Source organism: Solanum lycopersicum, chromosome 2, assembly GCF_036512215.1.
Source record: "Solanum lycopersicum chromosome 2, SLM_r2.1".
Taxonomy (NCBI): Eukaryota; Viridiplantae; Streptophyta; class Magnoliopsida; order Solanales; family Solanaceae; genus Solanum; species Solanum lycopersicum.
The window spans coordinates 33,624,667-33,648,964 of NC_090801.1; the positions used below are offsets into that span (position 1 = coordinate 33,624,667).

Sequence of the window (24,298 nt, forward strand, 5' to 3'; positions counted from 1 at the left end):
CGAAAAAGTCACTGCCAAGTCATGTCATGTCAGGCTTAACGAGCTTCTTTGAGTCCGACGCTTGTTGAATGAATTTCACAGGCATTCCGGACTTGTAGGGAAGACCCATGATGAAATTTTGAGGCCATCCTCAAAATTTCTGTCCCAGTTTAGTATCTTGCTCATCTTTCCATTGTAACCGAACAGATCGCGGAATTTTTTAGATCTTCTCAAAAATTCTGTCCCAGTCGCAAATTCAAAATGTCTTTAGCTTGATCCGCTGAAGAGAAGGTTCCTTCTGGAGAATTTTTGAGTCACTCTCAAAAATTCTGTCCCAGTTTCTATTGTAGAAGGAGGAAATAGAACCTACGAGATATATGACCGAGCCCTTGTGGCGCCTACGTATCCCGTTGAGGCAGGAATCAGGTCAAACATAGTTCCCGTTACAGGTTAACAAGAATAAAATTTACAAAGAAACCGACCGAGGCCGACAAAGGCCGCCTACGTATCTCATTCTTGAGAATTCAGGTCGAACGTAGTTCACATACAAAGAAATAATAATGGGGGGTAAATGGGGTGACCGAAGCCGACATAGGCCGCCTACGTATCTCGTTCTCGAGAATTCAGGTCAGACGTAGTTCGTTACAAGAGGGATAAGAGTTCAAATTCGAACAAATACAAGCAAACAGAAGATTACAAGTAAATGATGGAAAATGCAAAACGAACTTCACGCGTAATATCTCTTGACAGCATCTGAGTTGATAGGCTTGGGCCATACAGCGCCATCCATCTCTGACAAGACTAAAGCACCTCCAGGTAGTACTTTGCGAACCATGTAAGGACCTTGCCAGTTTGGTGCGAACTTTCCTTTGTATTCGTCTTGATGAGGAAAAATACGCTTAAGAACCAACTGACCAACTTCAAAATTTCTGGCTCTTACTCTTTTGTGAAAAGCGCGAGTCATTCTCTGTCTATACAATTGGCCATGGCAAACAGCGACCATCCTCTTCTCATCAATCAAAGCTAACTGATCAATCCGTTTGCTAACCCACTCAGCATTACTTAGCTCAGCTTCTTGGATGATCCTTAGTGACGGTATCTCGACTTCAACAGGTACGACTGCTTCTGTTTCGTATACTAGCAAGTATGGAGTAGCCCCAGTTGATGTTCTGACCGTCGTTCGATAACCCAGTAGAGCATATGGCAACATTTCATGCCAACCCCGCTGCTTGTCAATCATTTTCCTCAGAATCTTCTTGATGTTCTTGTTGGCGGCCTCTACAGCTCCGTTCATTTGATGGCGATAAGCAGTTGACCTTCGGTGAATAATCTTAAATTGTTCACATATCTCTTTCATCAGATGACTGTTGAGATTTGCACCGTTATCAGTGATGATGGATTCTGGAACTCCAAATCGGCATATCAGATTGTTGCGGACAAAGTCGGCCACCACTTTCTTGGTTACCGATTTGTAAGAGGTTGCTTCCACCCACTGGTGAAATAATCGATGGCAACCAAAATGAATCTGTGTCCATTAGAAGCGGCTGGCTCTATAGGACCGATGACATCCATTCCCCAAGCTACAAATGGCCAAGGTGAACTCATAGCATTAAGTTCGTGAGGTGGCACCCGTATCAAATCGCCGTGCACTTGACATTTGTGGCATTTTTGCACGAATTTGCAACAGTCATTCTCCATAGTCATCCAGAAATAACCAGCTTGAAGAACCTTTCTTGCTAAAGTAAGCCCATTCATGTGTGTACCGCAAACTCCAGCATGTATCTGTTCAATAAGCCTCACAGCTTCAGCAGCATCTACACATCTTAAAAGACCCAAATCTGGAGTCCTCCTATACAAGACTTCTCCATTTAGAAAGAAATTGAGAGCCATACGACGTATCGACTTCTTTTGATTAGATGTGGCGTCTTCTGGATATGTCCCAGACTCCAGGTACCTCTTTATGTCGAAATACCAAGGCAAACCATCTGGTTCTGATTCAACATGTGAACAATGCACTGGATGTTCCCTCAAGTCTATATCCAACGGGTCGATGTAATCAGTATCTGGATGTTTGATCATTGAAGCGATGGTGGCAAGAGCATCAGCTAATTCATTCTGTATTCTGGGAGTATGTCTGAACTCGATCTTGCGAAACCTTTTACGCAGATTTTGCACATATTGTACTTAAGGTACAATCTTCGGGTTCTTCACAGCCCATTCTCCCTGAACCTGATGAATCAAGAGGTCTGAATCTCCAATAACCAGTAACTCGTAAACATTCATGTCGACGGCCATTTTCAAACCGAGAATGCAAGCTTCATACTCAGCCATGTTGTTCGTGCAGTTGAATCGTAGCTTAGCCGCCATAGGATAGTGCTGACCAGATTCTGATACCAGGACTGCTCCAACACCTTTACCCTGGTGATTCACTGCTCCATCGAAGAATAATCTCCAACCTGGATAAGCCTCAGAGATATCCTCACCCACAAATGACACTTCTTCATCGTGAAAATATGTCTTGAGAGGTTCATACTCTTCATCAATGGGATTTTCCGCAAGATGATCAGCCAAAGCTTGTGCCTTTATTGCCTTCTGAGTCACGTACACGATGTCAAACTCACTCAACAGCATTTGCCATTTAGCTAGCTTCCCGGTCGGCATCGCTTTCTGGAAAATATACTTCAACGGATCCATCCTGGAGATAAGATATGTAGTATACGACGACAGATAGTGTCTCAGCTTCTGGGCAAGCCACGTCAGAGCACAACATGTTCTCTCTAGCAAAGTGTAGCGAGACTCGTACAGAGTAAATTTCTTGCTGATGTAGTAGATAGCCCTTTCCTTCTTCCCTGTCTCGTCGTGTTGACCAAGTACATATCCAAAGGCGTTATCTGAAACAGACAAATATAGCAACAAAGGACTCCCTTCTCGCGGAGGAACCAATACTGGTGGGCTAGACAAGTAGCTCTTGATAGCGTCGAAAGCGGTCTGGCACTCCTCAGTCCACTTAGTTGGGGCATCTTTCTTCAACAACTTGAAGATAGGCTCACATACCACCGTCAATTGTGCTATAAACCGGCTGATATAGTTCAACCTCCCTAAGAAACTCATCACCTCTCTTCTCGTTTTCGGCGGAGGTAACTCTTGAATCGCTTTGATCTTGGAAGGTTCGAGCTCAATACCTCTTCTGCTGACTATAAATCCCAACAACTTCCCAACTGGGACTCCAAAAGCACATTTGGCGGGATTTAGCTTCAAGTTGTACCTACGCAAACGTTCAAAGAATTTTCGCAGGTGTGTCAAATGATCCGAACTCTCGCGGGATTTAATTATGACGTCGTCCACGTACACTTCAATTTCCTTGTGAATCATGTCATGGAAGATAGTCGTCATGGCTCTCATGTTAGTGGCACCGGCGTTTTTGAGCCCAAACGGCATCACCCTGTAGTGATATACCCCCCAAGGTGTGATGAAGGCTGTTTTCTCCGCATCTTCTTCATCCATCAGAATCTGGTGATATCCCGCGTAGCAATCCACAAATGACTGCATCTCATGTTTGGCACAGTTGTCAATCAGAATATGGATATTTGGCAACGGGAAATTATCCTTTGGACTAGCCTTGTTGAGATCTCTGTAATCAACACAAATCCTGATTTTTCCATCTTTCTTAGCGACCGGAACAACATTCGCCAACCAGGTGGGATATTGCGTTACTTCTACCAACCGAGACTCTATCTGCTTGGTGATTTCCTCCTTAATCTTCAAACTCAATTCAGGCTTGAATTTCTGAGTCTTTTGCTTCACCGGCTCGAACCCTGGGTTGATAGGCATCTTATGAGCTACAACATCAGTACTCAGCCCCTGCATGTCACCGACCTCCCAAACAAACACATCGCTGTATACGGCAAGCAAATGAACCAGGCTCTCCTTCTGAGTTTCATTCAGGTGAGTGCTGATCTTAACCTCTTTGACACATTCTGAATCTCCCAAATTTACCGTCTCTGTTTCCTCCAGATTCGATTTATGTTGATTCTCGAACTGTCGAAACTCTTCTACCACATAGTCTGGTTCCCCACTTTCTTCGTCGTAGTCATCAGCCTCGTCGTCATTTGCCTCATTTTGCTCGTTTAGCTCATGACATGACATGACATTGGCAGGTTTGTAACTTACGTTACTGAAATCATAAACAGACAAAATTAGAAAAGTAAAATATAACAAGCAATCGAATAAACAAAGTCAAAATAAGGAGGCTTTTATTTAAATTGAATCAAAAATGCAAATTTGGGTCATGGTACAAGGTCGTGTCGCCCTTTAAACAATCATAACAAAATTCAAAATCAGGAAAATGCAGAAATGGTGGGTCTCGGGCATCTTCCGAACGACCACCGATTTTGGCATGCACAAAATAACTCCATTCTACCACAGAGTTCGGGGCATCAGGATCGGCGTGGACGTCCAATTTTGCAGCATCTCCCCCGGTTCAGCATCACGAAAGCCAGCTGGGTTGACCTCCTCCTCGATAACAGCGTGAATCTCCTCGAAAAGGCCACAGATTCCTTCCCCATTATCTTCAGGCTCGGCATGCTCCCGAACTGGAAAGGAGTGATAGAGATGCGGGATCGGCTTAGTCAACTTTTGATCCCTTCTTCTCTTCATCTTCATATCATCATCTGTGGGGATGTACCCCAAACCATACTTTGATCCCTGAGCAAGGACGAGAACTGGCTTGATAATCCCTTGGGCATTCCTTCCTAGTCCGGAACCTGGTTCTAATCCGCTGTGCAGCATTACCGTGGCAATCATTCTGTACACGGCCGGCATGGGAGTCTGTGGCGCCAAGCCCTCATCGATGGCATTTACCAACTCCACTGTGTAGAAATCCGAAGTTTGCACCGTCTCGTCCAAGATCGGCACCTGCTTACCTGAATTGCTCCTTTCCCCGTGAATAACTAGTTCTTCATTTCTCCATACTAGTTTCATCACTTGGTGAAGAGTGGAGGGGATGGCTCCAGCCATATGAATGAATGGCCTTCCCAAAAGGAGGTTATAGCTGGTGTCGATATCCAACACCTGGAATTTTGGCTCGAACACTGCGGGGCCCATTTGGATGGTCAAGTTCACCGCTCCTAACGTCTCTCTCTGCACACCATCAAATGCTCTCACATTGACCTGGTTTTTCTCCAACTTTCCGAGGTCAAACCTCAGCTGCTTCAGTGTGGACAAGGGGCATATGTTTAGGCCAGATCCATCGTCTACCAAAACACGGTTGACGATCTTTCCACAGCATACTACAGTGATGTGTAGAGCTTTGTTGTAGGCTCTCCCTTCGGACGGCAACTCATCATCGCAGAAGCTGATGCGGTGTCCCTGAATGACTCAGTGAATCATAGCAGCTACATTGTCGCTGCTTGTGCCTGAGGGCACGTATGTATCATCAAGAGCTTTCATTAAGGCCTGCCTGTGGGACTGAGAGATCATCACCAGGGCCCACACAAATATCTGAGCCGGAGTCTTCTCTAAATGTTTGACGATGGAATAGTCCTTCGGTTGCATCCTTCTCCAGAACTCTTCTGCTTCCCCCTCGCTTATCGGCCTCTTAGCATGGTCCCTCTTCTGTCCTCCGAGAGCAAGCTCATCAGGAGTGTAGCACCTTCCGGACCTAGTCATGCCCTGGGCCACGGCGGTTTCAATGACAAATTTGGGCTTAACGAGAGTTTTCGAAGGCACCAAGGCAACAGCCTTTGCAAGTGTCAGAATAACAAACTCCCTCTTTTCCTTGACGCTTAAAGAAGCGACAGCCCTTTCCAAGTCCTCATGCACAATGGGGATAATCATCTTTGTTCCACACCCGTCTTCATCCATTTCGATCATATTAAGGTTGCCACCTCCATGATTCGGCAATGGATTTGTATTGACGTTTGGCGCCGCCGGTTGAAGAGAAACTACCTCCTGATCGATCAGGTCTTGGATTTTGTGCTTAAGGTTGATGCAATCTTCCGTGTCATGTCCAACACTGTTGGAATGATAAGCACACTTTTGATCCGGCCTATAGAACTTTGAGTTGACATCCACGGGTTTGGGCCCCACAGGGTGGATGTATCCATCTGCGACTAGCCTCTCAAATAGTTTGGTCCGGCTTTCAGCAAGTGTGGTAAATTTCCTTGAAGGCCTTTTTTCAAATCTCGGCCGGGGAGGATCATAACCGCTTTGCTGAGGGGGAGGGACTTATTGGTAATTGCGGGCATTTGGTCGTGGAGCTTGGGTTCTGGGGTAGGGATTTGTTTGGTAGTTTGGCATTGGGGCTTGGTAATTTGGATGGGGGTTTTGATATGCTGGGGTTTGTATTTGATATGCGGGGGATGGTGCTCGGTAGCTTGGTTGTACATTAGCGCAGCTGGGAGCGACATTCTGGTAATGGGGAGGGACTTGATAAGCTTGGGGGTAGTTTGGATATTTTGGGGAATTTGGGGTGGATTCTGATACGACAAAATATGGGCATCTTAATAAGGGGGGGAAGCATTGTAGTGGCCAGAATGATCTGAGTATGGACGGTAGGCTTGATGAGGCTTTGATGGAGGATTGGAGCGGCCTTGGGGAAGTGGTAAGTTTCTGGGGGCCTTTCTTCCCCCGTATGAGATAGCGTTAACCTCCTCTCTTTTCTTCCTTACCAGTCCGGAAGATCCAGGCGATGCAGACACTTGGGCTATCTTCCCCGACTTCAGGCCATCTTCAATAGTCTCACCCACTTTGACTATTTCGGCGAACTTGGCACCGATTAACAAGATGATCCTGTCATAATACTCGGGCTCCTGCACCCGCACGAACACCTCCACAATCTCTTTTTCTGCTTCATCTTCTCCAAGGAGTACCGATCAGGAACTATCTCGACGTTATATGCGAATCTGTCGATGAAATCCTTAGCCAGTGCACTCCAACTGGGCCACTGTCGAGTCTCATGTGACGTGAACCACTCCAGGGCTTCACCGCACAGGCTCCGGCTGAATAACCTCATCAGCAAGGCTTCATCTTTACCAACTCCCACGAGTTGGTCACAGTACGCTCTGAGGTGTGCCATGGGGTTGCCCACCTCGCCGAAGGTATCAAACTTCGGGATCTTGAACCCTTCAGGTAGGTTCAAGTCTGGGTGGATGCATAGTTCTGCGTAGCTTAACCCGGCGACATCTGGAGTGCATTGCAATTCTTTTATTGCCCTTTTGATCTCCTCCTTTATGTCTACCTTCACTTCTTCCCTCGCCCTCCACTCTCTTTCTTGCTCCTCGTAATGGTCTAACTCGGAGCCGTGCACCTCATGCTCGGCAGGGACAGGGACTTGAAAAGTGGTTCTTTTGGGGAGGGGTGGAGCTATGGAAGGGCTTGGGACGTTCTGTGCGGTTTGATAATTTTGCGGATAATTTTGGGGATTGGTATTTTGGGTTAAGTGGGGATGCGGTGTTTGGGAATTGAAGGCGGTGGGATTTTGGGCTTGATTTTGGGGTAGTGTGGCTGTTTGAGTATTTTGGGGGTGTGGGGGTATTTGTGGTGGATTGTTTGGGAGTGGTGAGGGAGTTTGATAGGAGACTGACGTGTATTGGGGGTTTTGGGTTGTCACGTCTACCCCAGACGGGTTGTGTACGGGTGTCGATGGACGCTGCTGAGTAGGATCCGAGCTGGACGAGGGGAAGTATGTAGGAGGTCTTGCGTCAAGAAAGTTGGGGCCGAATCCGGGCGGAGGAGTGTCTTGCCTCCGTTGCATCTCTACCCTCATGTCAGCTATTTGCTGCATCAGCTGCGCAATAAGCTCATTCTGCTCTGCCACGGTGGGCTGAGCCACCACGACATCTGTGAGGCTGATTTGTTCATTGTTGTCGCCCATGTCTGTATTTGCGTTTGATCCGGGGAAGGAATCTGCGCGACCTTTTGATCTGGTAAAGTAGTGGTGATCTGCCAGCTTTATAGACACAGATCAGTAAGAGGTACCTGAGAGGAAAAACAACTCAAAGGCAAATTTGTTAGCGCATATTTGAGTACAAAATACATAATATTGCACAGCAAACAGATTAAACACACAAGTCGCTTTGTTTGAGGATATCTTAACCCACGAATAAGGACGGATATATATTTTGAACAAACAGGAATTTGTTTGTTTGGCGCTATCTTGGGAAATCTGAATCACGTTGAGCTATGGTCTTCTTGCAGCTTCTTTGCTACGTCCGTTGATCTTATCTTCGTATCTCCGAAACATGGAGGAGAATGAAAATTTCTGTGATAGGGGCCGGGCCGGGAAGGCTGCCTACGTATCTCGCCAGGAGAATTCAGGCCCAACGTAGTTCGAATCCTTTCATTCATTCTTTCATTGTGATTACAAGGGAATTGAAAAACAACATTGAAATTTCTAGAAGGCAACATTTGGCGATTTCTTGTCTTGTGGCTGCGTCATTCCTTTCCTTTCAGACAGTCGGAAATGGAGGCTTGTAGACGATTTCTTCTTCATCATCCTCCTCAATCACTTCATGGCCGGGGCCACTGTTGCCTGTTCCCTGATCACGGGCGAGGTATTTTCCGCCCTTTCAGTTGCTGCGGGTCGCCAATTTTTCGTCGAGTGCCGCACTTCTGGCCAACAACACGGCAGTCTCAACATCTACCTTTGCTTGTCTCGCCTTTCCTTCGTGTATCTCCAAACGAAGCAAGTTCAACCTTTTCCTTAGGCTTTCAGTTTCCATCTCGACCTCCTTCTTTCTTTTTATCTGCGACGCCATATCTTCATCCAAGGTCGTGACCGCAGCTTTGTAGATCATCGTGGTCATGTCTACTTTGAGCCCTTCCTTCTTAACCTTCTGAATCTCTCGAGTGACTCGCTCGATCTTTCTTCGCAACTCCTCCTCAGTGAGCTCCGTCTGGACGTTCTTGCCTTTGTCCATAGCGGTGATTCATCTTTCCTGAGATGATAGAGCGGTATTTAGGATTTATGGTATGGATTTTTGTGTGAGAAACTTGAGACTCGGGAATTTTGGTCGGACATTTGTAATGTTGGCTTCTGTATACACTTTAGGATTTTGGCTAGGAGTGGGTTTACGATATTTTTAATCAAAGCAACATAACACATAAACATTTCAACAAATATATCGTGTCCTAAACATGCATGTGACCCTTTTGTGCCAAGGGTAGGCCTAGCGATCTGAAGGATGTATTGCGCCATTTAACAAGTAATTGTACCCCAGAAACAAATTTCACTATATATCACAGCATTCATTACATGATTAAAATCAAACGGGATACATCTTAGGAAGGGGATGTAGTGCAAGTACACATATAAAATCAATCCCACGCAGGGGAGCTAAGGGTCGACGATCCAGCTCCTCTTCTGGCTTTCTCCACTTCTTCTCGGATAATGCACTTGCTGGTGAACACGTATGGCTCAGCGAACGCAGCTTTGGAAGATGCTGGTACGGCTCGTAAGGTGTTCATCTGCTCGTCCAAAATAGTGTTCAAACGCATTAGACAAGTCCTTGTGTCCGCTAATTCTTGTGACATTACGACCAAAACTCTCTGATTTTCTAATTCCCGGAGTTGGTACGCTTGCTCCTTTTGTTGAAATTCCTTTTCTTTCTTATGGAATTCCTGCTCCCTTCGGTCCCACTCTTGCTGAAAATGGTACGCGTGAATCTGTAGCCTTGTCTCCACGTCTTCGATTTTCCGACCCGTGCGTGGTGTTGGATCCACTACACCATGCAAATCATTATGCAACCATGTCTTGTATTCGTCAATATACCCAGCTCCATACCTGTCTTCGGTAACCTCCCACTTCATGTTGACACGTCCGGCCCATTCCTGGAGGATAATTTTAGCGAAAGGTATTTTGTCCTTCTCGTTGTAATTGACAATGAAAGAGCTGGCATCTCCTTGGGCGGGTATGATTTGGACTTTCCCAAATTGCCGCATTACTCGCGTCGGGTTGTAAGGACGCAATCCTCTGATGCCGGGAAGGACTAAAAATGGCAATTTGGCCCCTTGGGCTGCTATCATCTGAGACCTGAAGCTCGGTAATACCCATTGTATGTCTCCTTCTTTCAAATTGTAAAACACCTTTGCCCAGGCATCCCTGGTGGTGTGAATTGGAAATTTACGGATACTCAAGTAGAACTCGTAATTATCGAGAGGACTTGTTTGAATTGGTTCGGCCAACTCCTGTGGCTGGGGGTTGTCTCTTTTGCATAGATGTTCCGTCAACCACCATTGGAGTAAGATGTTGCAACCTTGGAAAAACGGGAAACCATTCTTGCACAGACTCAAAGATCAACAAATGTCGGACAAGATGACTGGGGCCAAACAGCAATATTTCTTTTCTTCAGATTTTCTACCGACTCCTCTGAACATGGCATTCACTACCATTATTACCCGGGTGTCGATCTCTTTACCTTTGTCTTTAGGGAACACCATAGTTCCCAAGAGGCATGCGGAGAAAGCGATAGCTTGAGTTTGCCTCCAAGTACTGTAATCATGGAATTCGTCCGGGAACAGTCTGAAATAATTGTCGTGCCCCCACCTCTCGAAAAACCTCATTAGTGGAATGTCGTTGGTCTCTAACCAATCTGCATTCACTAGGAATAACATGTCTCTCAATTCGTTCTTGGTTGGCCTATCTGGTAAGAGAATGTGATGATCGGGACGCTTTTTTCTTTTGCCACACGTCCCAATCGAGTCAAGGCAATCTTTGATCTCTTCTAGTGTGGGCGTTATTTCGACATCTCCAAATCGAAAGACCATTTTATCATCGTCCCAAAATCGGGTGATGACCTCGATAAACATACCTTGAAGTCCATTATCGAAGGTAGGTGACCCAAGTAAATCGAGATTTCTCTCTTCTGACACTCCTTAAGGTTGCCCCACCATACTCGAAGAATGTCGGGCGCCTGGGTGACCATTTTGAAGTGGAGGAATTGATTTGACATCTACAAAAACATACAACTAGTTAATTTTCAATCCCCCCGATACAACAACTAGTTAAACACGCAATACATCCTTCAAATTTAAACAACAAACATGAGCGTCCTATCGAGCCGTAGGCTCTTTGGACTCAAGGTGGACTTTTCTAATGGGCCTGACACTCCTTGGGTGTCGGGTCATCTTAGAATGCGCTATTTTCGGGATTCAGTTTCGCTCTATCCTAGTTTGACTAAGAGTGGGTTGTATTTAAAGTGGAATGGGTAACCCAAGTGGACTACTTGGGCTGGGACAATTAACGATCGTTGACTATCAAGTAATCAACTACACTCGTCAGGGTGCCCCGAGAAGATTTTTGGTTAACGAACGACTGCGAACCCGCATAATTGTCCTTTAGTGGAAATGTAAAAAGTGTCGTTTGACGGAAGTATGTATGTTATGCATGCAAAAGTCTAAAATCTGAATAATTTAAACACTTAAACAATAAATCACAAATAATCAACTACGTTAATCTTAAGGTTAGAATCCTCCAAGTCCCCAGCGGAGTCGCCATTTCTGTTTTATCGAAAAAAGGTGATTTTCGAAAAGAGTTGTTTTATTTTAAAGGTATTTTTGACTTTAGGAGTCGCCACTTAATTTTTAAAGAAAAATCAAGAAAACTTATTTTCTAAACAACTTAAAACAAGAAAATTGTTTGAAAATATTTTAAAAGGTTCGGGATTCATATTAGCGTCTTAGGAAGGTGTTGAAGGCACCTAAGACGCTCCGCTAACTTACGGTTTTCCGGCGATTAACTATTTGACTATTTTTATTTTTTTATTTGTGGATTTTTGAAGTTTGATTTCTCAAATAAGCTTACAAAATATTGTTGTTTTAAGATTTCATTTAAAGTTAAACCTCTTAAACTTTTAACTCTAAGCAAACTAGTGAATTTGAAACGTCTATCGCTTTAAGATTTAGTTTTAAGTTTTAAGTTTGATAAAATTGAAAGGCGTTTCGACGGGGTTTGGAGTTATCTGATCCTAAGCTAACGACATTCAAAATAAAAGGTAAAAAAGTAGCAAAGAGAGATAGAGAGAGGGATTTGGGTCCAAGTTTTCGGGTTCTGTTCGCCTTGACCAAAACTTGGACCCACCTGCTTTTGGGTTTTTAACCCATTTCTTTCTTTCGTACCTGTCCTAGTCTAAACATACAAGAATAAATGCAAGGAAAGTAAAAATGACAAGGGCTTATGCCCAAAATAAATACAACTTAATAAATAAAAAAATCTTCTAATATTCCTTCCTCGAGCTCCTTCGATCTTCATGGAGTTCGAATTTTTGCACGCCTGCTGCCAATTCATATTTTTACACCTATTTAAGGTATAACGTTTCTGTATATCAGTATATACAGGCTATATATCAGCCTTTTTTCGACTTTCGAGAGTTGAAAATTCATTGTCAGCAGCGTATTTTCACTGCCATCGACCCAGATTTCGGATTAGGCCTCCTGTGCACATTTTGACCTGTATATCACAGTATAAACTGTGTATATGGTTGGTATACAGCTTCTCAACATCTGCTACTATAATTTCCAGCAATTTTCCAAGTTCTGATGAACCAGAATCAAACTCCAGCAGTGCATTTTCTGCTATTCTTCCGACCTGTACACCTTTTGAGAAGGGTCTATGACTCGAAGAAGATATTCTGAGCCTTTATGGCTCGATGAGGAAGTGCAGTGAGACGGAATAGAATTCATGAGGACTCGAGAAGGGTTTCTCATGCAATAAAACATACAAAAAGATTAACACTTAAAGCGAAAAAACTAATAGAAAGTGTCTTGAACAAGACGGAGATAAAAGATGAACTACTAACAAACATTTTGACCAAAACAGAGATATAGTAAAATAACATGAAATCGAAATTTGGGAAAAACAAAAGACTTTAAACCAATTTCAGAACTTATAACAAATAAACGATAACTGTGACATGGAATGCATGTACATACACTAGTGCATCCGTCCGACTTAAGGATGCACGCCGCCCCTGCCCAATAAACATGAAAAGCAAACACCATATGTATTTAATCGAGTCCTACTCTACACATTTTCGGAGAATTCACATTACAAAAGACATGCAGGAAATAAGATTTGAAACAGCGATAACAACGCAAAGGATAGCAACAAGACAGCTCCACACAAAAAAGAGCTATGCATTTCCTTAAGCTGTACAAGTCCAAAAAGAAGGAAGAGAAAAGAATACCTATCTAGATGAACAACATATAATCCTAAACTTAGAACAAAGAAAAATAGCAAAACATTACCTAGGCCTTATTAAGACGAATAACAGAAAACCTCTAATCAGAATTTCACAAATTCGAATAACAAGTTCAAACACAAGAGGTTCATAAAAGAAAACTGAGCAAAATCGACAAAATATATATGTAAAGTCATTAGTCAGCATAAACTCAAATGGATTCGATCAACAAGGTCATCAAATCCCATAGAAATTAGACAACTCATTCCTTTCAGTCGATTTTTCAGAAAAATCTGTCAAGATTGGCATAAACAAAATCTAAACTCAACTACCCTAAAGCTAGTGGAGGAGGAGGGAAAGTTTCATTCACATTCAGCAAGTAATAACAATGCCTGACGACGACTCCATGGAACAGAACCAACTTAAGACTAATACGATAAGATTTACACTATGACAAACTTCACAACCGACATATGAGCAGCATCAGACGAGCAAACATAATAGAGCAGAATCATACCATACGATACCTTCTGAACTCGAACTAGACCCAACACATACGACATCTTACCATTACAACAAACAAATCACATACTTAACACTCAAATACTTAACAGATTGGCCAACACAGACGAGAGACCAGCAGAATCGATCAACAGCAACACGAACCACGATTCGAACTTCATAAAGAAGGTTGGTAAAAATGGAAAATATACCTGTTTCGGAGCAGCGAATGGAACTGACGAGCAGCAGACGACGACGACTTCCACACGCGAACCACGGCTAGACGTTTCAAGAAGAATCCGTAGTCGAGCACACTACGACGCAACAGAATGTTTATCTCGATTTTATCCGTTCCCTCTGTTCTTCAGAAACCAACAGTGAGGCGAAAGGAATTTTAAACCTCAAAATTTTTCAACCAAAAACGTTCAACCCAGAACAGGCGAACAAACAAAGTTTTCGACAAAGTTCCAACTAAATTTTCGATAAAAATCTCCAAATATCTAATGATTTTTCAACTCCGAAAATTCCAACCTAAATGCTAACAAAAGTTCCAACCAAAGATTCAGCCTTAACTTTTGACCAAATTTTCGAAAAAATGTCCCCCCCCCCCTTTTCTGAAGAAGAAAAGGGGTTTTTATAGAGGAGAAGAATTAGCCCCCCTTTGAATTCGAAATTTGAAATCCCCTTTGGGTCAAACCCACAAGGCAATTGCGTGTTGGCGAGGGTGACAGCGACGTCTCGCAGACCTACATGACAGCGACAGGGTATGGGTCTATCATTCCGTCTCGTTCATGCGAAATAAAGGGGGAAGGGAGAAGAATGTGGGGTTGTTGGCGTTTTTTTCTGGGTTTGTGTCTGGAAATTCATCTATTTTTCTGGGTTCGCGTACTGTCGAGAGGGGAAGCTCGTGTGGGAGAGACGCGGGAAAGAGGGAAGGAGAGGAGAGAGTGAGAGAGTGTGGGGAGAGACGCAATGGGAGAGGTCGCGTCTCTTTCTGGGAATTTTCGCTGGGTTTCTTTTTTCTGAGTTCTGGGAAAATGGCGTGGGTGAGGGGAAGAAGGAAAGGGGTACTGGGTCGGGTTTGGATCGAGGAACTGGGCTGGGTCGGGTTAAAGTGAAAATAAAAGAAAGGGGCTTGGGCTGGAGCGAATGTTTGGGCTTGGGGCGGAGTGAAACGTTGGGCTTGAGTTAAAGGGAGATGGGCCTGAGGTGTAATTTGGTTGAAAGGAATTGGGTTGGGAATAAGAGTGGGCTGATGGTGGAGTGGGCCTGGAAATTAGGAATACTTAAGATACACTCATATACATATATTTTATTTTCGCAAGATTTATAAAACTAATTAACTTTAAATAATTTGAAGAACTCACGAAGCTCGATAATTAATTTATACCGACGCGGGTCAAAATTGGGTGTCAACACTCAGCTTCAGTTGTAGATAGTGAAACACACTTCTGCAACTTTGACTGCCATGATATAGCTCCCCCTGAAAAAGTAAACAAATATCCAGTAGTGGATTTTCTTTTATCAAGGTCACCTGCCATATCAGAATCGGTATAGCCTTTCAAGATTGAATTTGATACTCCAAAATACAAGCATTCATCTGAGCTTCCTCTAAGAACCCTGAGTATCCACTTCACAACATCCCAATGCTTCACTCCCAGATTATCGAGAAAATTGCTGACAACACCAACTGCGTGAGCAATATCAAGTCTAGTGCACACCATTGCATACATTAGACTTCCGAAGACAGAGTAAAATGGAACTTTGGCATTGTTCTCTTTTTCCTGTATAGTTGTAGGACACATCTGCTTGCTCAACTTCATATGGCCAGCAAGAGTTGAACTAATAGGATTAACATTCTTCATATTAAAGCGCTCCAGTACACGTTCAGTGTACTTCTTCAGGGACAAATAAATCTTCCTTTCATCTCTGAGACGAGTAATTCTTATGCCCAAATTTGTTTGGCATGACCCAAGTCTTTCATAGAAAAAGACTTGCACAACTCTTTCTTCAACTCATCAATCTTGGAAGTATTCTTGCCCACAATCAGCATATCATCCAATACAATAAAGGATAATAAAATCATTGTCAGAAAATTTTTGTACAAATACTCAATGATCTGAAGAAGTCTTCTAATAGTCTTGCTCCCCATAATAGATTCAAACTTCTTGTACCACTGTCTAGGATCTTGTTTTAGGCCATATAGAATCTTTTTGAGTTTGCACACAAAATTTTCTTTACCTTCTACTTTGAATCCCTTAGTTTGTTTCATATAAATCTCTTCTTCTATATCACCGTGAAGGAAAGCCGTATTCACATCTATTTTCTCAATCTCTAAATTAAGACTATCAGCAAAACCTAGAACTGTGCGAATCGAGGACATTTTCACAACAGGAGAAAATATTTTGTCAAAGTCAATACCCTTCCTTTGACCAAATCCCTTAAAACCCAATATAGCTTTGTACCTGGGTTTCAAGTTGTGTTCTTCAACTTTTACTTTGAACACCCACTTGTTCTTCAAATCTCTCATGCTTTTGGGCAATTTAACCAACTCATAAGTGTGGTTCTCATGCAGAGACTTCATCTCATCTTGCATAGCTTCAGTCCATTGATCCTTGTACTCATCTTCCATGGACTCCTCATAACATTCAGGTTCTTCCCCGTCTATGAGTAACACATACTCATTAGGTGAATAACGGGAGGAAGGACCGCTGTCTTGTGGACCTCTGAAGCGGAATATTTGATTCGTCCACAACATCATGTGCAATAGGATCATCAATAACAATATCATTGTAATTATCAACATCAACATGTTTACTCTATACATGATTTTGGGCATCACCATGATTATCAATCCCAACAATATCATGCACACTTGTGTGAGCAACATCATCATGATGGACTATACCATCAAAACTTGAAGATTCTACCTTCTCTGCTTTGTCAATATCTTCAATTGTTTGATTCTCCATGAAAATAATATCACGGCTTCTCACAAGTTTCTTTTCAATTAGATCAGATAGCCTGTAACCAAATTCATCTAGGCCATATCCAATGAAGATGCATTGCCTTGTCTTGGCATCTAACTTTGACCTCTCATCTTTTGGCACATGTACAGAATCTTTGCAACCAAATACTCTCAAATGGTCGTAGGAAACATCCTTTCCATACCAAACACTATTTGGTACATCACTTTGCAAAGCAACAGCAGGAGATAAATTAATAACATGTGCAGCGGTCAATAAAGCCTCACCCCAAAATGAGTTCGGCAACTTTACTTCAGAAAGCAAATATATAACTCTTTCCATCAAGGTCCTGTTCATTCTATCATCCAAACCATTAAGCTGAGGAGTCTTGGGATGAGTATTATGGTGTCTAATACCTTGATGCTTGCAGTATTCGTCAAATGGTCCACAATATTCACCACCATTATCAGTACGAATACATTTCAGTTTCTTTCCAGTTTCTCTTTCAACTGAAGCCTGAAACTGCTTGAAGACACCTAACACTTGGTCTTTAGTCTTCAAGACATAGACCCAAAGTTTTCTCGAGCAATAATCAATGAAAGTAACAAACTAGAGTGCACCACCCAATGTCTTTGTCTTCATTGGACCACATAAATCAGAGTGCACCAACTCAAGCAACTCTGTCTTTATCGAAGTAGGGTAGGACTTAAAGGAAACTCTATTTTGTTTACCAGACAAGCAGTGCTCACACTATTCTAATTTAGCACTTTTGAAATTTGACAAAAACTTCTTCTAGGCTAGAACATTAAGTCCTTTCTCACTGATGTGGCTAAGTCTCTTGTGTCATAACGTTGAAGAGTTATCACTCTCAACCGCATTCACTATATCAACATAAGCAAAGGCCATAGTCCAGCATAGACCACGACGTTTGTCACCACGAGCCACAACAAAGGAATGGTACTAACATATCCTTCATCATCTAAAACACCAATAGAAATTAGGTACAGACGAACATCAGGAGCATGTTTCACATTGTTCAAAACTACTTTAGTTCCGATGCTAGTTTTCAAATAAATTGTACCAATACCAACCACCCTAGAAATAGTCTCATTACCCATACTTAAGGTTCCAAAATCACCAGGAGTTTAGGAAAAGAAAAAATTCTTCCTTGATGTCACATGAGATGCGGCACCAGTGTCCACAACCCAGCTTGACTCATCACAAGCAATATTTATCATGTTTGCATCAAGAACGGTAACAAGATCTTTGGTGGTGATGGTGGTTAGACAATTTTCATTGCCATCTTCTTTAGTTTCTTCTTTGTTTTTGTTCTCCCTCTTCAACTTCCTATAGAACTTCTTTGTGTGCCCTTTCATACCACAATTATAGCACTCAATATCCTTAAGTCTGCCTCTAGATTTGATACTATTTTGTTCTATATACTGAGAACTAGGAGTTTTGTTTATTCCCTTGGGGTCAATTATCATGACATCCGATGAAGAAGAACCTTGAGTGTTTCTTCTCATCTCTTCGCTCAAGACACTACTCTTGGCGGAATTCATAAAGATCACACCATCCAGAGTAGAATTTGACGATAAAGTTTTAAATATTTCCCAAGAGTCTTGTAGGGAACCAAGTAGAATCAAGCCTTGAATTTCTTCATCAAATTTGATGCCCCTAGCAGAAAACTGATTCATGATCACCTAAAAATTATTTAGATGGTCTGTCATCTGAGAACCATCATGATACTTTAAACTCAACATCTGCTCTATTAAGAACATTTTGTTTTTGCCAGTCTTCCGAGCATAAACTTTCAAGATGCTCCCATAGGGTTCGAGCATGTGTCTCCCTAGAAATATGGTTCAACACATTATCGTCAACCCATTGCCTAATGAATCCACAAACTTGTCTGCGCAACATATTTCACTCTTCATCTGTTTTATTATCAGGATTTACAATGGTAAATACTGGTTTGTGAAAATTCTTAACAAAAAGCTGATCTTCCATTTTTACCTTCCAAATGGCATAATTAACACCATTCAAAGTAACCATTCTACTTGTGTTGGCTTTCATTGTTTTTCCCAAAAAATATAGTTATCGCAAGTCAAAGTAAGTCTTTTATGATATGGAAGTTTAGACTGTGCTGCAACCACAGAGCATACTCAGATATAACCTTGACTCTGATACCAGTTTTTTGGGAAAACACGGACAAACACAAAAATATATATGGTAAAAGTAATGGAAATAAAAGGGGAAAATAATGACACCAAGAATTTTACGTGGAAACCCTTCTAAATAAGGGAAAAAACCAAGGGCCAAGAGGAGCAACTGATATTACTATAGTAAGGACTTTTACACTATGTAGTCACGAATACAATACTCAAAGTGACACTATACACTCAAAAGGAACAACACTCTTTTGGTTTCCACCTTACTAAAATATCTCACACTCTATTTTTTTTCACAGACTATTTGTTTTGTATAGTCTATGGAATACCTGATATACCGTGGTTTCACGGTATTATTAATATTTTTTCCTTAAGTTTAGTGTATCCAAAAGCCTTTTTGCACTAATTTTTATATAAGTTTCTCCTTATTTGCAGGAAATCTGTCCAAAGATGAATGCAGAGGTTTTTCAGCGAAGAAATGCAGAAGAGACCACCTACAGAGCTTGTGATGGTCTGTCATGCTTGTGACGGTGCGTAGGTGGCAGCGTAGTGCAGCTGCTGAAGGAAGATGGGGAAGTCTGACAAAGTGTGGGATTACGGAGTCCATGATGGTCCGTCGTGTCTATGACGGTCCGTACTGCAAGTTCATCATGAAGTTCAGAGAAGTAGTCCCAGTACCCATATTCCAAGAGTTTAAGTGTTTTGGAACGAAGACCCTCGACGGACCGTTGTGCCTGTGACAATCCGTCATACTTGCCGTCGAGGGTAATGAAGAGAGCAGCGGAAGAAATTGCACAAGTATGGGACGACAGAGTCTGTGACGGTCCATCATGATCACGACGATCCATCGCGAGGTCCGATGATCCATCGCGAGGTCCGTTGACCCAGCCGCGTTTGATAGATTTCCAGCAAATAGAATCCTTCTTTACTTAGGTTTTTATTTTTTATAAATAGTTTTGAAAAAACCTCATTTTTAGGGTTAGACACGGTATTATTAGTTAGATTCTGGATTATTTGGTTAGGCTTTTGATTATCATTAGACTTTTTGTGAGATTCTTGATTACTTTGAGATTCTTCCAAGTGATTGTTGGTGATTTTTGTTGATTAATCAAGCAAACTTTAAGATTTTACTCTTTCTCATTGAAGTAAGTACATGAATTCTTATATAATATATTTTAATATTGTGATTATGACTATGGGTAAATAAACTCCATAACTAGGGTTGTGGGAACCATAGGCAAATAATGAGGTAAAACCTAACCAAAATAACAATTCTAGAATAGTGTCTTGCATGTATTAATAATTCTTTCGCTTAGAAGACTTTTTAACGGATGGACAACGTTAGAACTCGCCTTAATGCTACTTTCAGGACCAAGGAGGTAGATAATAGGAAAAGAATTATCAACATATATTTAGTGTATACTATCTAATAGGCTAGTATTGATTGGTACGAGGTAATAACTTAGTCAAATATCGAATACAATGCTTAATATGAGGTAAAGATAATGGTTAGGATAGCAACACACGTAGATGGACCAAGGTACAGAGTGAAATTTTCTATATGCCGAACCAAGGATTTAGAAATACATAGCTTATCAATTTGCATGCAAGATACTAGAAAAGAATTGTTATAGTTAGAATTAACAAGTTATGAACCTGTGGGGAACACGTAACCCTAGTTACTTTGATTAATTGATTAAACTCCAACATTCAAAGTTGTTAAGTGTCTCTTTCAATTTCATTAGTTATTTTCATTCATTTAGAAATAGAAAGCCCCCTTTTATTGTTTTTACTTTCCAAGGAAGTAATTGACTGAACAATAGTAATAATGGATTGAAGTTAAGTCTAAACTATTTTCCTCGTGAGAACGATCTCAACCACACTAGTTGGGTTATTTACATGACACGACCGCTTTACTTCTTATTTGAGAAGTAAGTTTGAGCGTATCAAATTTTGGCGCCGGTTCCGGGAAAGTATCTTTTAGATTAACTTAAACCTATTACTATAGTTTAGTTTATAGTTTCTTGATTTTACTTTGTTTTATTGTTTTTTATTTGTGCAAAACCTACCTCCTTGTATGCCAAATACACGGAGAGGAAGAGAACCCTTGTTTCCCTACAATCACGAATTAGAGCATACACTATGCAACATGAATCGAAACTTGGGAATCAATGATGATGATCCAAACCAGAACATCCCAGCTCCGGTTGATGTTCATGTCAGTTGTTACCCGATGCTCCGGGTGAACACCAACAGAGAGGACAAAATTTCGCTCCACGGCCCCAAGCATACTACAGAGGCTATGACAACATAGCAGACTCTGATGGTCCACTTGTCTTGCCTTCTTTACCACCAGGCCATAATTTTGGGGTAACTAGTAGCCTGATGCAAATGCTCACTGCTCGAGGTTTGTTTTCAGGGCTACCTTCTGAGGATCCACATGCCCATATAGCTAAGGTAAGGGCAGTGTGTAAAAGTTGTGTAGGGAGGCCTGACTTGGACTTAGATGTAATAGGGCTTAGAGTGTTTCCTCTCTCACTAACGGGAGACGTTGCTATATGGTTCACTGATCTCCCATACAACTCAATTTTCACTTGGGACCAACTAAGGGATGTATTCTTAGTACGCTACTATCCGGTCTCGAAAAAACTAAACCACAAAGATAGAGTGAACAACTTTGTGGCACTACCAGGAGAGTCAGTTAGTAGTTTTTGGGATAGATTCACCTCGTTCTTGAGAAGTGTCCCAAATCACCGTATAGATGATGAGTCACTGAAGGAATACTTCTATCAGGGACAGGATGATAATAATAAAGCTGTGTTAGACACTATAGCAGGTGGATCTTATGGGGAGTGTCCTTATGCTGAGATTGCTGAAAAATTAGAGAAAATCTCCCGGAACAATAAAGCTTGGAGTAATAGGAAAACAGATACCGGGAGAAATACCTTCGCAGTACAGTCCACTCACAACCCAGCCACAGATGAGATTCGTGAAGAAATGGCTCAGATGAGAACTAAGCTGAGCTTGGGTTGGTACTAAAACATGTCACTGGGGTGCAGAAAAGATAAATGCAGTCAACTACTTGTCAAAACCACCGCCACCTAATGATGAATGCTACTATGCAGAGGACACCTATGCAGTAAATGAGTAGAAGGGGGGTTTCCGACCGAGCGCCCAAGGCTCAAATCAGGATAATTGGCACCAAGGTCAAGGGAACCAAGGTCAGATCTATGGTAACTATAACCGTGAGGTTCATTATGTCTGAGATGGAAACTACAACTGCGACAACAACTTCAACAGGGGTAACTATGGTAACAGAAATGATAGGAATGGGCCCTATGTCCCTCCTCAAAATTGTGAAGTTACTCCTAGGGATGGTGGAGAAAGTATGACGCAAGTAGAGGATATGTTGCACGAAATGATGAGGAGGTTCGATGCTAGTGATGAGCACATTAAAGAGTTAAGGTGTGATCTAGCAGGTATTGTGCAAAAAGTCGATACACATGCAATATTTATTAAGCAAATCGAGTTGCAAATGGCCCAATTATCTGCGACTGTGAACACACGGCAACCGAGCACTCTTCCTAGCAACACTGTCCAAAATCTGAAAAATGATGCACACTGTATGGAAATCACCACTCATGGTGGCAAGCAAACCATTGACCCACCTATGCCATCTAATGAGGGAAAAGTGAGAAAGGATGATGATAAGGTGGTAAGGGGTAGTGTTGAAGCAGAAGAGAGCACTGGAAAAGATGCAGAAGTCCCTATGAAGGTAATTCCCATGCCTAGACCACCACCACCCTTCCCTCAGTTATTAGTGAAAAAGATCGAGGATGGTAAATATCGGCAATTTATAACAATGCTGAAGAAACTTTCTATCAATGTCCCTTTGGTAGAAGCTCTTGAACAAATGTCCGGTTATGCCAAGTTTATGAAAGATCTGGTTACAATGAAAAGATCAGTCACTTTCGAAGATGATGATAGACTGCAGCATTGTAGTGCTATTGCTACAAGATCTCTCATACAAAAGAAAGAAGATCCGGGTACATTCACTATTCCTTGTACAGTCGGGTCATTACATTTTGCGAAAGCATTATGTGATCTGGGTGCAAGCATAAATCTCATGCCCCTCTCAATTTACAAGAAGTTGGGTTTGGGTGATCCAAAACCCACTGCGATGCGGCTACTGATGGCTGATCGGACAGTGAAAAGGCCTATAGGGATACTCCATGATGTGCTAGTAAAAGTGGAGTCATTCATATTTCCGGCAGATTTTGTTATTCTTGATTGTGAAGTCAATTTTCAAGTGCCTATTATTCTTGGGAGGCCATTCCTTACTACAGGTAGAGCCTTAGTTTATATGGAAAAGGGGCAGATGAAATTTCGGTTGAACAATGAAGAAGCGACCTTCAATGTTTGTAGGACCATGAGGCAAAGTGGTGAGCTCCAATCGATATCCGCCATATCCCACAAAGAAAAGATGAAGAAGGAGAATGAACAAAAAAGTGAAAAACAAGAGTTTATGGTTAGGGATTTGGTGCTTTTAGACAGATCTGGGTTGCCTTGTCTTCCGCACAAGCTCAAGTCCAAACGGACTGGCCCTTACTTGATCACTCAAGTATTCCCTCATGGAGCAGTTGAGTTAAAAACCAAGGATGGAGTGTGGTTTAAGGTGAATAGAGAACGAATAAAACTCTATTTTGGGCATACTGCATCGGTGAATGAAGTTATAGAGGCATACCATCTTGATGAAGGCTGAGTAATCAAGTGTCCTCAGTCGTGCCGCGACGTTAAATCAGGCGCTTGTTGGGAGGCAACCCAATACTTATAGTGTTTTTTTTCTTTCTAGTAATGGTAGCATTTTCTACTAATGGGTTTTAAATTTACAGGCACATCACTAGGAAATTCTGCAGAAAATCACTATGCAACAGTCACCAACGGACACATGCGACGGACCATCGTTCTCTCGACGGTCCATCCTGCACAACCGTTCTGGTTGTCATAGACCCTATTCCTAAGGGTCTCTCATATTTTCTAAGTGTCCTCCAACGGACATCTGCGACGGACCGTCATACTCTCGACGGTCCATCCTGCATAACCGTCATGACGGTTGGAGACCCTCTCTTAAGGGTCTCCATTTTTTTAAGTGTCCCACAACAGACGTCGAGGACGGACCGTCATAATCACAACGGTTCGTACTGATTATCGGCGCTTTGCGCCCCAGGTTCACTTCACCTACCACTCTTGTATTTCAATTTTTTTTATGAATTGGGGACAGTTGCATGTCTTTTCGTTGGGGGTGGGGTAAATGGAAAGTGATTGCTAGGGTGAAGTCTGAATAGCCCAATTCATTATCCTCTTTTGGGGTTTTCTTTCCTGTGTTCTTTTTCCCTAAGAGACTGATTACTTTTTTAGTTAAACTAGCATGTCTATGTCTTGTGTACATAGTTTAATTCTGGAGCATGATGGCTAAAATGATATCCTGATATATTGGAAAATGATGCAT

The 24,298-nt window shown here is 42.2% G+C and overlaps 1 protein-coding gene across 1 annotated transcript; it reads right to left on the reverse strand.

The window, feature by feature from the left end:
* Nucleotides 1–706: 706 nt before the first annotated feature.
* Nucleotides 707–7,852, reverse strand: LOC138341999 (uncharacterized). The gene is made up of 9 exons (XM_069294179.1): nucleotides 6,849–7,852; nucleotides 6,648–6,768; nucleotides 5,461–6,189; nucleotides 4,400–5,346; nucleotides 3,294–4,153; nucleotides 2,601–3,173; nucleotides 2,173–2,513; nucleotides 1,473–2,094; nucleotides 707–1,104 (listed from the first exon to the last, which is right to left on the reverse strand). The coding sequence occupies exons 1-9, from the start codon at nucleotides 7,850–7,852 to the stop codon at nucleotides 707–709; spliced, it is 5,595 nt and encodes a 1,864-aa protein (XP_069150280.1).
* Between the last annotated feature and the right edge of the window lie 16,446 nt (nucleotides 7,853–24,298).

Bases quoted from the DNA above. Each gene is read 5' to 3' on its own strand.
- LOC138341999 (XM_069294179.1), bottom strand. From the start codon at position 7,852: ATGGGCGACAACAATGAACAAATCAGCCTCACAGATGTCGTGGTGGCT. The intron at 5,347-5,460 runs GTGATGATCTCT...TGAGTCATTCAG, and splicing joins AGATATTTGTGTGGGCCCTG to GGACACCGCATCAGCTTCTG. The intron at 3,174-3,293 runs GTTCGGATCATT...TGGGATTTATAG, and splicing joins CATAATTAAATCCCGCGAGA to TCAGCAGAAGAGGTATTGAG.